The 12,144-nt window shown below is 45.1% G+C and overlaps 1 protein-coding gene across 1 annotated transcript in view; it reads right to left on the bottom strand.

Annotated features, from left to right (window-relative positions):
• Nucleotides 1-3,076: 3,076 nt before the first annotated feature.
• The window catches only part of sema5a (sema domain, seven thrombospondin repeats (type 1 and type 1-like), transmembrane domain (TM) and short cytoplasmic domain, (semaphorin) 5A), a 114,660-nt gene continuing 105,592 nt past the window's right edge, over nt 3,077-12,144 (bottom strand). The window contains exons 18-22 of the mRNA XM_031583958.2: nt 10,096-10,266; nt 8,294-8,458; nt 7,495-7,539; nt 6,789-7,000; nt 3,077-4,535 (exon numbers count right to left, since the gene is read on the bottom strand). Coding sequence (XP_031439818.1) covers nt 4,416-4,535; nt 6,789-7,000; nt 7,495-7,539; nt 8,294-8,458; nt 10,096-10,266 — 713 coding nt within the window. The 3' untranslated portion in view covers nt 3,077-4,415. The remainder of the gene's footprint in view (nt 4,536-6,788; nt 7,001-7,494; nt 7,540-8,293; nt 8,459-10,095; nt 10,267-12,144) is intronic.

Here is a 12,144-nt window from a genome sequence, read left to right on the forward strand (position 1 = left end):
GTATATCATGTGCATCTAAAACCGTCTTCCTCAGTGCCACATATTATTTTGTGCACCACCCTGCTAAATTTAGAAATGTCTTGGTTCTCCCCACCTTGAAATGAAGCTGACATTGTGCATAAATGGCCTCAGACTCTGGTGAAAATGTCTACTGTGACTCCACCAAGCAGAGATATCTGGAGTAGGCCTCCATTGATTTAAATTGATACGGACACCACAGTGGAACAAACAGACATAAAGCATTGTTCATTAGTTACGGCAGTCATGTGGATTATTTATGATCCTTACAAAGAAAAAAGTTCTAACTATAGCAACCCCCCCCCCCCCCCCCCCCTTACCCCCCAAACTGTGACTTGTCTTCCACACTAATCCTCTTATAGTGTGTCATTAGCACTTCCATTGTGCTAGGCTACACTGTCTGGGTGGAGGTGTGAGAAAGCTGACAGGTTCGGAATGGGAATAATGTCAAGGCGCGTCGTTGTTATGATGTATTCCTGCAGGAAAACCCTCAATTTGGACCGAAGTAAATCCTCTAGTAATCTATTTGCATTTTGCATTATTTGTTCTATTTCTTGCCTGTCCTTCCACGAGACCATGTGCCTTATCTCTGTGTGTGCACTCAGAGATGGAGGTGTGGACGCGCTATGCTCTGCCAGTTGCACCTCTAAAAGCTACAACCCTGTTTAAAATGGGGATCACAGGGTTACATCAACCTGAGAAGAGACATGAGAGGAGGGGAGAGGAGCTGAGAGATGTGAAATTAGGGGAGATGGATGGGGAAGGGGTGTGAAAAACAATCACACACTGTGGATGAGCTACTACTGGGACAGGCTGCCTCCACCTGGATTCACACCACATCAGACACACACACACACCACACCACACACTCACGCACGCACGCCACCACACGCGCACACACACACGCGCACACACACACACGCGCGCACACTCGCATACACGCACACGTACACATACACATACACATCACACACACACACACACACACACACACACACACACACACACACACACACACACACACACACACACACACACACACACACACACACACGGCGAGGGCCATGGCCTGATTAATTGCCAGTGGTCAATCACCCTAACAGATCTGTGCCAGATCAGGGTCAGATCTATGTCAGCTCTGCACCAGTTATCAGATGCTGTCTGAAGGCTCCAAACAAGCAATGGCACACCGCTGCCTGTGCCGGATCCATGCCATATCGGTGCCGGACCTGTGCCATACCTGTGCCTGACCTGTGCCATACCTGTGCCTGACCCGTGCCATAACTGTGCCAGATAAAGGAATGAAGCTCTTGTATAACATATTGTGAGGACACTTGGGAGTGATGGGAAACATTGACAGTGGGGGCAATAAATGTGTAATTTGCCTGCCAGCCAGAATGTCATAAGATGCACTGACATTTCCCACATGACCTCAAATTGCACAATGAGTGCGGAAAGTTGAAAATGAGAAGTACTGGATGCTGTCTGGAGGCGTGAAACTAACAATGGCAAGCACACTGTGGAAGAACGGCTATCTGTCCAAACGGCCTCTGCTGGATTTGCACTAGATCTCGTTTAGATCTGGTCCTGGTTTTTTTCCAGAATCAGTGGCAGTCAGGATGCTCACGTGGGACATGATATAAATGTAGAAAAATGGGTAATTTCTTATCGTCTGTGAATTAAGTCTTAAGAAGTTATCCATTTTTACATGAAATTGACTGTTCTATCTATGAGCACCGGATTAAACTCCATTCCCAACAGGAGTATGTTTTCAAACGCTGTAAACGTGCTTTTACAGGAGGGTTAAAAAAGTAGGGTTAAAAAATACAGCACCAAGCATCTATGTATCACAACATATTAAGAAAAGACCTTGCATCTCCCTCTGTGGTGAAAGCATGGCGGCTCTCTCCTTTGTTAGGATGAGTTGTGGTTGAGTCGGGCCTGTGAAAGCTTACATGTCACACACACACACACAAGGCTATATCTCAACATGGGGGAGAGTTATGAGTCAGGTGTGTGTGTGTGTTTGCATGTGTATGCGTGTGTGAGGAAGGGGTCTCCAGAGGCAATTACTGTAAATAGCTGACATGAAGCAGTCCATCAAGTCAAATCAAATTGCCTGGGAGAAACCTGACAAGGTCTCCTAGCGGTGTATTACACGTGCCCTACTCTCTGCTCTCATTGGCTTCCTATCAGCCTCTAATGCAGTGGTTCTTAACCTGGGTTCGATCGAACCCCAGGGGTTCGTTGAGTCACTCTCAGGGGTTCGGCAGGGGTCAAGACACACACAGTATAGCCCGGTTCACACTAGCAATGTCGGGTCGTTTTTATATATACCTATGTTTTGAAGAAATCATATTTTATTTTTCCAATTACGAAGGGTTCGGTGAATGCACTGATGAAGCTCGCAGGGTTCAGTACCTCCAATAAGGTTAAGAACCACTGCTCTAATGCATTGATGCAGGATGGGGGCGGGGTCAAAGAGGAGTGTGTTAGACTTCACTTAGAACAGGAACAACTAAGAGGATCAAAGAGCTTGTGTAGAGACAAGCAGTGGAATTGCTCTCTCAATTAAAGATGCAATGTTGTGCCGAATTCTCAAACACAAATGAGCATCGACAGACTCAGACAAACGGGCTCACACAGACAAAGAGTAACAGACACAAACATATGGCCACAAAGAGACACGAACACTCACACACAAAGTGAAACAAGCACACACACAACACACACACAAATGCACACACACAGGTAGGGAGGCCCAGGCTTGATTAATTGCCAACAGCCAATCACCCCTCACACAGATGGCCCATCAGGGTGAAGGTTGATGGGGAATAACACTGCTGCGCTTAGCCACCTCACCCACATCTGTCAGACATGTCACGCCCAGGTATCCTTGACGTATCCTTCCCCCTGGGAGCGGCACTATTTATCATACTTTCCTAGACAGCTACTGCAGGGAAGCACTCTCGGCTGACTTCCGGCTGACTTCTGGCTGACTGTCAGATATCAGGGTACACGCTGCAGAACTTGTAGAGTCCAGACAATGACGAGCATCAAGTATATGAAGCGAGTTTAATTTATGCACATTGAAAACGAGCTGAACCAAACTTACAGGTAAAAACAAAACAGAACAAAACAAAAGCGGAATTAGTAGAAATAGTAAACATGTAGCATTGAATATTTAGTTCTATAACAGAAAAGTAATTTTTTGATAGAGGTTTTCTTTTTTTTTTCTCAAAGTAAAGAATAAAAACAGTTGGCATAATTATCAATTAGCTTGTGTTAAAGAGCACCTTTTTCAAGTGTAGCACAATTACTATGCTGTCAACAAGCTATGTAACATTGCCATGTGCTTGTAATACTCAAAATGTTAAGGAAAAATATTCATATACGGTTTCACACTTTCAGCTCACGCTGTATACAGTCCAAAGGTGAGTGACTTGAATGAATGAGTTACGATGGTCAAACGAACCTGTAGTTTAATGGTTAAAACTGAAGAAAGCTACAACAGACATACAGTTCGTAGTGAGTTCACTATACAACAAAAACATTGATATTTCAACCATCAAATTTCAATTAACAAGAGCCTCCATTGGCTACAGAGCAGAACTAGCCAGCGCCCCCCTTAGTACTGTATCTACACCATGATTGTCTGACTAAGTCTGGCTCGGCCAAACTCTTCTTTCTGGGCGGGCAAAAGCGCTGGGCACCCCGGAGGGGTCCTCAGCGAGGCACAGGGGCTTGCTGACTCAGCACAAACAGACAGAGCTGTCTCCAGGATGACAAGGCCCCAGACACTGGAATGCGATCAACCATGCAAAGACATGAAGCAACCGAGGACACATCCGATGAAGTCATGCAAAGCACTCCTGTGGCGTCATCATCCGCTAAAGACAAAAAGGACATTTTAGTTTATCGTTTTATTTAGTCAGGCTCCATATAGTTCACAGGGATCAAAACAGTGATTATTCCCTCTTCAAGTTCATTTTATTTAGATTTTTTTTTCTGGAGAGAAAAAAAAAACTTCATTCCAGGGTTTTGCCTCTGTCCGGTATGCGAGTGAGAGCTGAACAGCGAGTATTCTCAGCGGTAGTTTACTCCTGGAGAACTCCCAGAGGCACCTGAAGAGACACTAACTGACGTCGAACTTCCACACTAACTTGCCCAGTTGGTGTGGATGCGAGTCTCACAGTATTGAATACGCGTCGGCTGGCAGAGGTCAGTAACATGGTCCCACATTGAAGGTTTCTCACATCTCATAAAAGACCACAAAAAAGCACAAAAAAAAACAGAAGGACAAATCTACTACAGTAAGCATGAGGTGATGGGTGATGGTGATGGTGATGCAGATACTTGGGTATCCGTCCAAACAGCACTGGTCACATGTAATCCCTTTAATAGTCGTCGTAGGTATTCACGTCTGTGAAGTATGCGTTGGTGTATGTTTTTCCGGCAAGCTGAGGGTTGAAGTACTTGTTTCTTTCCTCCAGTATCAGGTTATTCTTATTGAATGCCTGTGGGTGAGAGAAAACACGTACATATGTAAAACGTCTTGAAATGTCCTAAACCTTGTATTAAAAATAAATGAAAAAACTCATCAAACAGACTTAATTGTGACCTCAACATATTAAGATTTTTTTTACATGAACATTTCACTTTACATGTCAGAGAATGTGACCAAAACGAATGAGGCCAAGCCAACTTAAGTGGATATCATGCACTGTAATTAAATCAAATGGTAAGATAAGAGGCTTCTAGGTTGTTTACAAGTAAGCAATTGGCAACTAAAGTTATCACCTGGCTGCTCTCTCCATAAAAAGTGCCACTGAAAAAATGAAAGATCACTGCATGGTGATGACAGTAACGAATGACAAAAAAGTCACAAGGACAAGAGATTTGTCTAACAGAAGACGAGATGACAGGAAAAAAAAATGGAAAAATATATGCAGAGCCCAACAGCGTGCATACAACAGAAAATGGGGGCGTGTGAGGGGCAGGGGGTGGGGGTGGGGGGTGGGTGAGGCAACAGAAATGCGAGGAGATACACTGCCCTCTCCAAAGCCAGTGAGTAAGACTATGGGTGGAGAGGATGGCTTATGGATGGTGAGGGGCTGGAGGGGGGAGAGGGCATTAGCGCCGGCCGACCTGACATACGTGAGGGGGTGTCTCGGGAGGGTGGCAGAGTTCGGAAGGAGAAGAAGAAAAAGAGGAAGAAGAGGAAGAAGGAGTAGGAGTAGGAGTTAGAGTAGGTAGGTAGAGAGTTGTAAAGTAGGCGGAAGGCTGAGCTCTGCTCGAGGGTGTTAGTAGAAAATCTCCAGGCCACACGGCACGCCAATGTTAGAGGACAGAGGTTGGTGCAAGCTGTGGTCGTCCAGGGGCAACAGTACGGAAACGTCAGGCTGCAAAGAGGAATGGGCAAGAGTCACACTGGTGTCCTATGACTGAGGGCACGAGCATTTCCTTAATTTCTTTTCACACTGGTGTCCTAGGACTTAGTGTACGAGCATTTCATTCATTTCTCTTCCTTCTGCGCCGTAGTGCACTGAGCTAGGTAGCAACAGGCCAAATATTTGAGTAGGATCTTTTCGGATGATATTTTGGTCTGGTACAGCAAAAGTAGTCAAAAATCTCAAACATGACGAATTTTGTCAGGTGCCCGACTGAAAACTCAAATACTATACCTTCTGGCCACTGGACCACTAGAAGGCCATGGGGGCAAGCGTAAAGGCAAAGGACTCTTGTCATGGCAGATATTTCTGTTGATCACTTACATGACAAACACTATGCAAACCTGCATTAGACTCGGGGGGCCCAGACCTAATCATTCTCATTAAATGACCCATAATTACATGAAATACATCAGCATAACTGCATACACTGACACTGGCTCTCTCTTAAGTGCATAATCATTGATGCAACTGACAACTTTTCTCTGGAGTTGTAAGTAGTTGATAACATGTTGGGGGTTAGTCTGTTATTTCATGGTTCTCCCATAACCACAGATACCTCACTGTACTATGAATGATTTGATGTATTTCTTTTGAGCTGAACTGCTGACCTTTGTTTCATAAGAGATGGAAACCTTTCTCACTATACTGGCTTCCGAGGGAAGAAATATTACAGGTCTTTTAAATTGTCTTCTATTTCTGCAATTCGCAATCCTTATTTTTCACAGTGCAAATTATTCAACAGCAGCTTTGACCAACAAAATCATTGGTCACACGAGAGCGTAAATTAGATGAATATTTTTCCCCTGGTGAGGATGTAACTCTGGGCCGAGCGGCGGATCGTGTGGGCACTGAGGTACTCGCTGCCGTAATTAAGTACACTTTCTCTCCACATGTAGTGGATGCCTGCGCTTGTCTTCTGCCCTCGCAAAATGACTCAACATGCTTCAGTCCTATTAAGGAAAAAAGGCACTCGCTCGAGAAAAGATGCTGTAAAATAGAATAGTGCTGAACCGCCTAAGGAGCGAGCACATTGCCAGTTTACCTTGAGAGCGCTTGATTATTCATGACTTTTGGAGAAAGCAGTGTATGGAGACATGAGCACTTACACAACGCTTCACATAGACAAGACACAAATACACACTCACACACACACGAGCACAACTCACACACACACACACACACACACACACACACACACACACACACACACACACACACACACACACAACACATTCAGCTCTAAGTAGTGGTTCTACATTAAAACACATGATGAGTATGCTAATGGTTTGATGAGAGAGGGTAAAAGAGGACACAGACCTTAATGGCTTCCACAGAGTCATACTTGTCCAGCTTGTTGATGTGGTTGGTGATGCTGGTGTTCAGGGGTGCTGCCGAGATTGGGTGGATCACCGTTGCATCGTGGGATTGCTGCTGATATCTCTGGCAGTAGGTGTACACCAGCAAAGTCACCAGGCAACCTAATATAGAGCTGCTCAGTCCCACTGCGATCATGTGGAACACGTTAAAGTCTGTCGACAGAGAGAGAGAGTGATCATGATCACGGAAATCCCAGAGTAACATCGACAGATGCAACTGGGAAAATCAGAAATCCGCTAAAGTTCTTAACTGTTGCAAAGCTACACTGTGTGCTACAGGCAACGCTGCTAATTCACACTAATCAAATTAAATCAGTTAAACTAGGAATCCTATTGAACTCAGCTCACGTTCTTAAGAGATTACTTGAGCACTTACTATGTTAAGTATCAACTTACGCTTTAAGTACATTGTATCAAAAACCCCTTAATTACTCACTCATTCAAGTACTTTGTACCTAAGGATACTCAAAATTAAGCTTGATTACATATGTCAAACTGATGAATGGCCACAGACATATCCAAACTATCCACCAGGACAAAAACACGCCTGGCCAGCCTGGTCCCATGCCACAGGGAGAAGCCTCGACTGTATTCTACAGCTAGGCTCATTAGAAGTCTGTCAAACTGAGATGGCATAAAACATTTACCTCCACACCGCCGGTCATCCTGACTGGAGCGAGCGATGGATATTTCTGCGAGAGAGAAAGAAACAAGGTCAGGACGGGGAGAGACTGCACTCGTTAGGGTGATGAATAGCAGTCCGCGAAAGAAGTAGCGAAAAAAAATGACTGGCGAATCCAAAAAGGAATGGATAGTCGTAAAAATCAAACGGCTGATAATTAACGCTGCACCTGTAGAGCTTTACGATAAGCTGTGCGACTCGTTAAAAGAAATGAAGTATGTCACTTTGTTGTAATGAGCTGTAATAGAATGTAACTCAGGGAGAAGGGCCTGGGGTGTTGGAGGGGACACATAATATTTGTACCAGTTTCGCACTGAATGTGACAGGAGTTTCACATCTCCTCTTTACTAAGGGGCGACTGCGTGCCCTAATGCGAATCTCCATCACCTTTCCTTACTCTTTACTCATTACCTCTGTGCCAATCAGGCGATACTCGATCGGTCGTGTGCAGAGTTATTAAAGACTTGCTGCTCTTCCTTTGCCCTCACACATGAAGGATGAGTATCTCGAGTGGCCCTCGTGTTTGTGAATGCAAACGATACTGTAACGTATCGCTGTAATGCATTTGTTCGATCTGACTACTTAGTCTCGGATTAGGGGGGGTGGGGGTGAGAGACAGAGGAAAAGGATGAGGGCCTAATTATCTCCTGCGCAGCTGCAGCGATCGATGGCTCTGTGTGTCTCGCGTTACAGGGCTGTCAATAAAGGGAGATCCCCGCTTGTCCGCCGCTCAATAGGGTCCTCAGAGCCGAGCGCCGACCCACCTGGGATGAAGTTGGAGTCGGGCGGGCAGGGCCGCGTCTCGCTGCTGTTGCCCGAGCACTGGTTGCCCGTGGGGAAGAGGACGTCGCAGTGGCGCAGGCGGCTCTGGGCACCCTGGGCACCCTGGGCGTCGCAGCGGGTCCACTCGGACCAGTCCGACCAGCTCTCTAGAGCGGGGAGGGGCAGAGAAGCTCAGTGAGCACAATGTGATCAACCTGAAATAATATGGCTCTAGAATGATTCAAAACATACAATAACACCTTCACATTCAACCTGAAATAATATGGCTCTAGAATGATTCAAAACATACAATAACACCTTCACATTCAACCTGAAATAATATGGCTCTAGAATGATTCAAAACATACAATAACACCTTCACATTCAACATGGTATAGTTAAAACTATCTTACACTTGATTTAAGGGGAACATTAAGTAGATCTCTACATAGATTCAGGTTTGATGAAAATTATTTTCTTATTACTAATGAAATGACCCATGAATTGACCCCATTTAAACACCAAAAACAACCTAAATAGTGCCATAAATTATATTCTTTATTTCAAGGGTAAACAATTAAGGTCTAATGAAAGAGCTACCATGTTAAACAATTTAAGATGAAATTAAGGGAAACAGATTCCACATTAAGGGTCCCTTATTACACAGATGAATTAAGTCACTGTATAAACCTGTATGAACTTGGTGTTCTATAGGGTTGTAGTTAGTCTTAGTGGACATCTGAGAGTTTGGCTCAGTAGGGATATTGAAAGTTTCTTGAGTGTTTTATAAGTTAAACACCTACTGACAGATAGTTGACTTTCCCATCTGGGCTATAACAATAAAGTATTACACAGATTTTGAGGAACAAAACATCCAATGGTAAGGAAATAACAAAGACTAAGTCACATACACACATTGGCTAAAGATACACCTGTGAGGTCAGACAGCACTAAAGGGTCAAGCCAGCTCCTGACAGGACAGAATGGATGACCGCATTGCAGTAAAACACCCTTCTGGGGCTTCACATTCACAGCAGTATCCGTCGGCAACCCACACTAACATTCCGCTGTATTCGTCGGCAACCCACACTAACATTCTACGGAGTGCCTTGGAGAGTGCCCTGCCACAGACTCAGTGTAATTAACTGGATGATGGAGAGGGGCTGGACGTGGCAGATAAAAGGTCATCAGAGAGCATCTGTCGGGGCACGGCTAACGGATGGGTTGGCATTTGCATAGGGGAAGCGCTTCTCCCAGCATTCTGCTCTTAACCCTCTCATGGGCCCTGATAGGTTGGACCTGGTCCAGTCACAAGCTCCAATCACCTCATCGGCTTGTTTTTTCTAATTTGAATGCGTTCGCTTGAAACAGGATATTAGGTTTCTAACGCATGCTTGCAAAGGGTGACATTTCGCTTTTTGTGCAGTTCTCGCAAAGGTGTGGCACTCAACCCTCGCTACACACACACCACACACTGACACACACATTCATTTATGCTCTGCTGGTAGAGTGTAATAAAAGGTGTGTGTGACTTTGTATGTCATGAGAAAATCAACAGCATTTTTGCTTGTTTTGCTTGTATATTTTTCTCTCTCTCTCTCTCTCTGTGTGTGTGTGTGTGTGTGTGTGTGTGTATGTGAAGATGTGTATTTGACAGTGTATATACCTTTGAGTGTGTATGTATGTGAAGACACAGCTCTGCAACAGAAGTACAATTGAGGGTGTGCTATACTGTGTGTGTGTTGTGTGTGTGTGTGTGTGTGTGTGTTTGTGTGTGCGCGCGCGCGTGTGTGTGTGTGAGTACCTGGACACGCCTGTGTGTTGCACAGCGCCTCCTCAGTATGCAGTCCAAGGCAGATGTCTCCTCCGTAGGCCGGTGGGGGGTTACTGCAGGTGCGTGTGCGCATGTAGTGCCCTCCTCCACACGTCACGGAGCATTTGGACCAAGGTGACCAGCACGACCAGCCCCCATCCACTGTACATGCAAAGACAACAGTAACCATAAGGTCTTTTGCATGTATTTTCGGACGGAAAAGCAGGACCAAATGCTAAATCAGAAAACAGGGAATCTGAGGAACAAGCCTGTAAGGAAACAAAAGCAGTGGGAAGCCTAACCTTTTCACTGGCAGATGTAGATGTAGGCCTACTACAAAAAAAGTAATACAAAAGTGCCAAAAAAGTATTTTCTATTGAAGAATGGGAAACCAGCAAGACATCCAAAGCAGTTAAACCATAGTCCTGCTTCAATGCTCCACAGAGTTCAACATAAAGGAACTCGACAGAAATGATGCCAGTATGTGTGTGGTGGAAAAAAAGCTTCAGAGCGTGCTTGATATAAATACACAAATATATAAATAAATACTCCATACACCATAATGGCTTGGATTTGTACTTTGATCATCAGCTGCAGCAGAGCAAGTCCAGAAATACACATATCTGGCGAGCACTGTATGCCTATGTAAGGTAAAGCAGTGGGACACCAATCACCTTCAACATGCACTGTGTAATTAGAGGAGTATGTGACCTCGCCTGTGAGGCCAACAGCGTACTGAACAAATGACCCAGATGGCGGCAGGATCTGAAATGGACCTGGGCCACATCTGGGCCGGAGCTGGGCGCTGTTTAAGGGCGACTGCAACACAGATGTGGAGTGCAGAGTGGAGGAGTGTGCTGCATCGTACAGACAGCTCCCAGACCCCCTATCCCCTGGTGGACTAACCCTGACCCCAGCTCTAATTAACGAAAGTAAATGAACCATCAGTCTCCCCCCAGCCAACCCCACTCCGGCACACCCTACAACCACCCCACCATCAGATGTGACGGCCTGGGAACTAGCATTGGCGGTAATGAGCACTGGTAAAAATTACAACCACCTCACTGCCTGATTATTCCCCTGTAAACAAGTCTGTTTCTGTGTCTTTCTGTGTGCTCTGCTCTGTATTAGGAGACCTGAGGCTGAGAGAGTCTGAGGCTGAGAGAGTCCAGATTTTTCTTTCTGAGAGGGAGGAGAATTCCACAATATTCTTTCTGAAAGACAGGAGGATTCCAGAATGTTCTTTCTGAATATCTGGAAAGTTCCAAAATGTTCTTTCTGAGTGACTGGAAAGTTCCAGAATGTTCTTTCTGAGTGGCTGGAGAGTTCCTAAATTATCTTCACGTTGTGAAGCCGGAGACAGACTACTATGTCACCTAGTGCATTTTATAGCAGCTGTGAAAACTACAAATTAAATCCTGAGGACACACTGAGTGGGTTTATTCCTTGTACTTTATGAGAGAGCGTGAGAGAGAGAAGATGGGAGACAGAGGCAGAAAGCCAGAGACAGGGAAAGAGAAAGAGAGAGTGAGGAAGAGCGAGAGATAGGAAAAAAAATCTCAAAATTGGTTTTAAAAGAGGCGACAATCGTCGGAGAGGGTGTAATTGCACACCTCAGAGGCGTTAGTCATTTTCCTCTGTAATTTCTCTATCGAAAAGTGGCAGATCATTCAATTTCTGCCACCGTATGACAGATCGTTTCATCTCTTACAGGGGTGCCAGCAACAACAAAACGATTCATTAGCTTCCAAGCCAGACGAACCCAGGCTGGAGGACCCGCATCCCTCTCAACAGCTTCTCGCATGACACTAATGTGTTTCAAAGCTCCACCATTGAGAGCATTTCCTCACCTACTGGTACAAAACACCCAGAAGTTAGTGAGGAGAGGAGGAAAATACCCTCACCTCATGGCAGGTTCCAATTTCATCGGTCTTACCACTTTGGTCGGAGATTAGGTGCGGTTATCCCTATTTTTTCCGATTGTGATCTCTTGAAATTAAGAGGACTTTCGTTCCATTATGGCCAGCCACATCCTCCACA

Source organism: Clupea harengus, chromosome 17 (assembly GCF_900700415.2).
Source record: "Clupea harengus chromosome 17, Ch_v2.0.2, whole genome shotgun sequence".
Classification (NCBI taxonomy): domain Eukaryota; kingdom Metazoa; phylum Chordata; class Actinopteri; order Clupeiformes; family Clupeidae; genus Clupea; species Clupea harengus.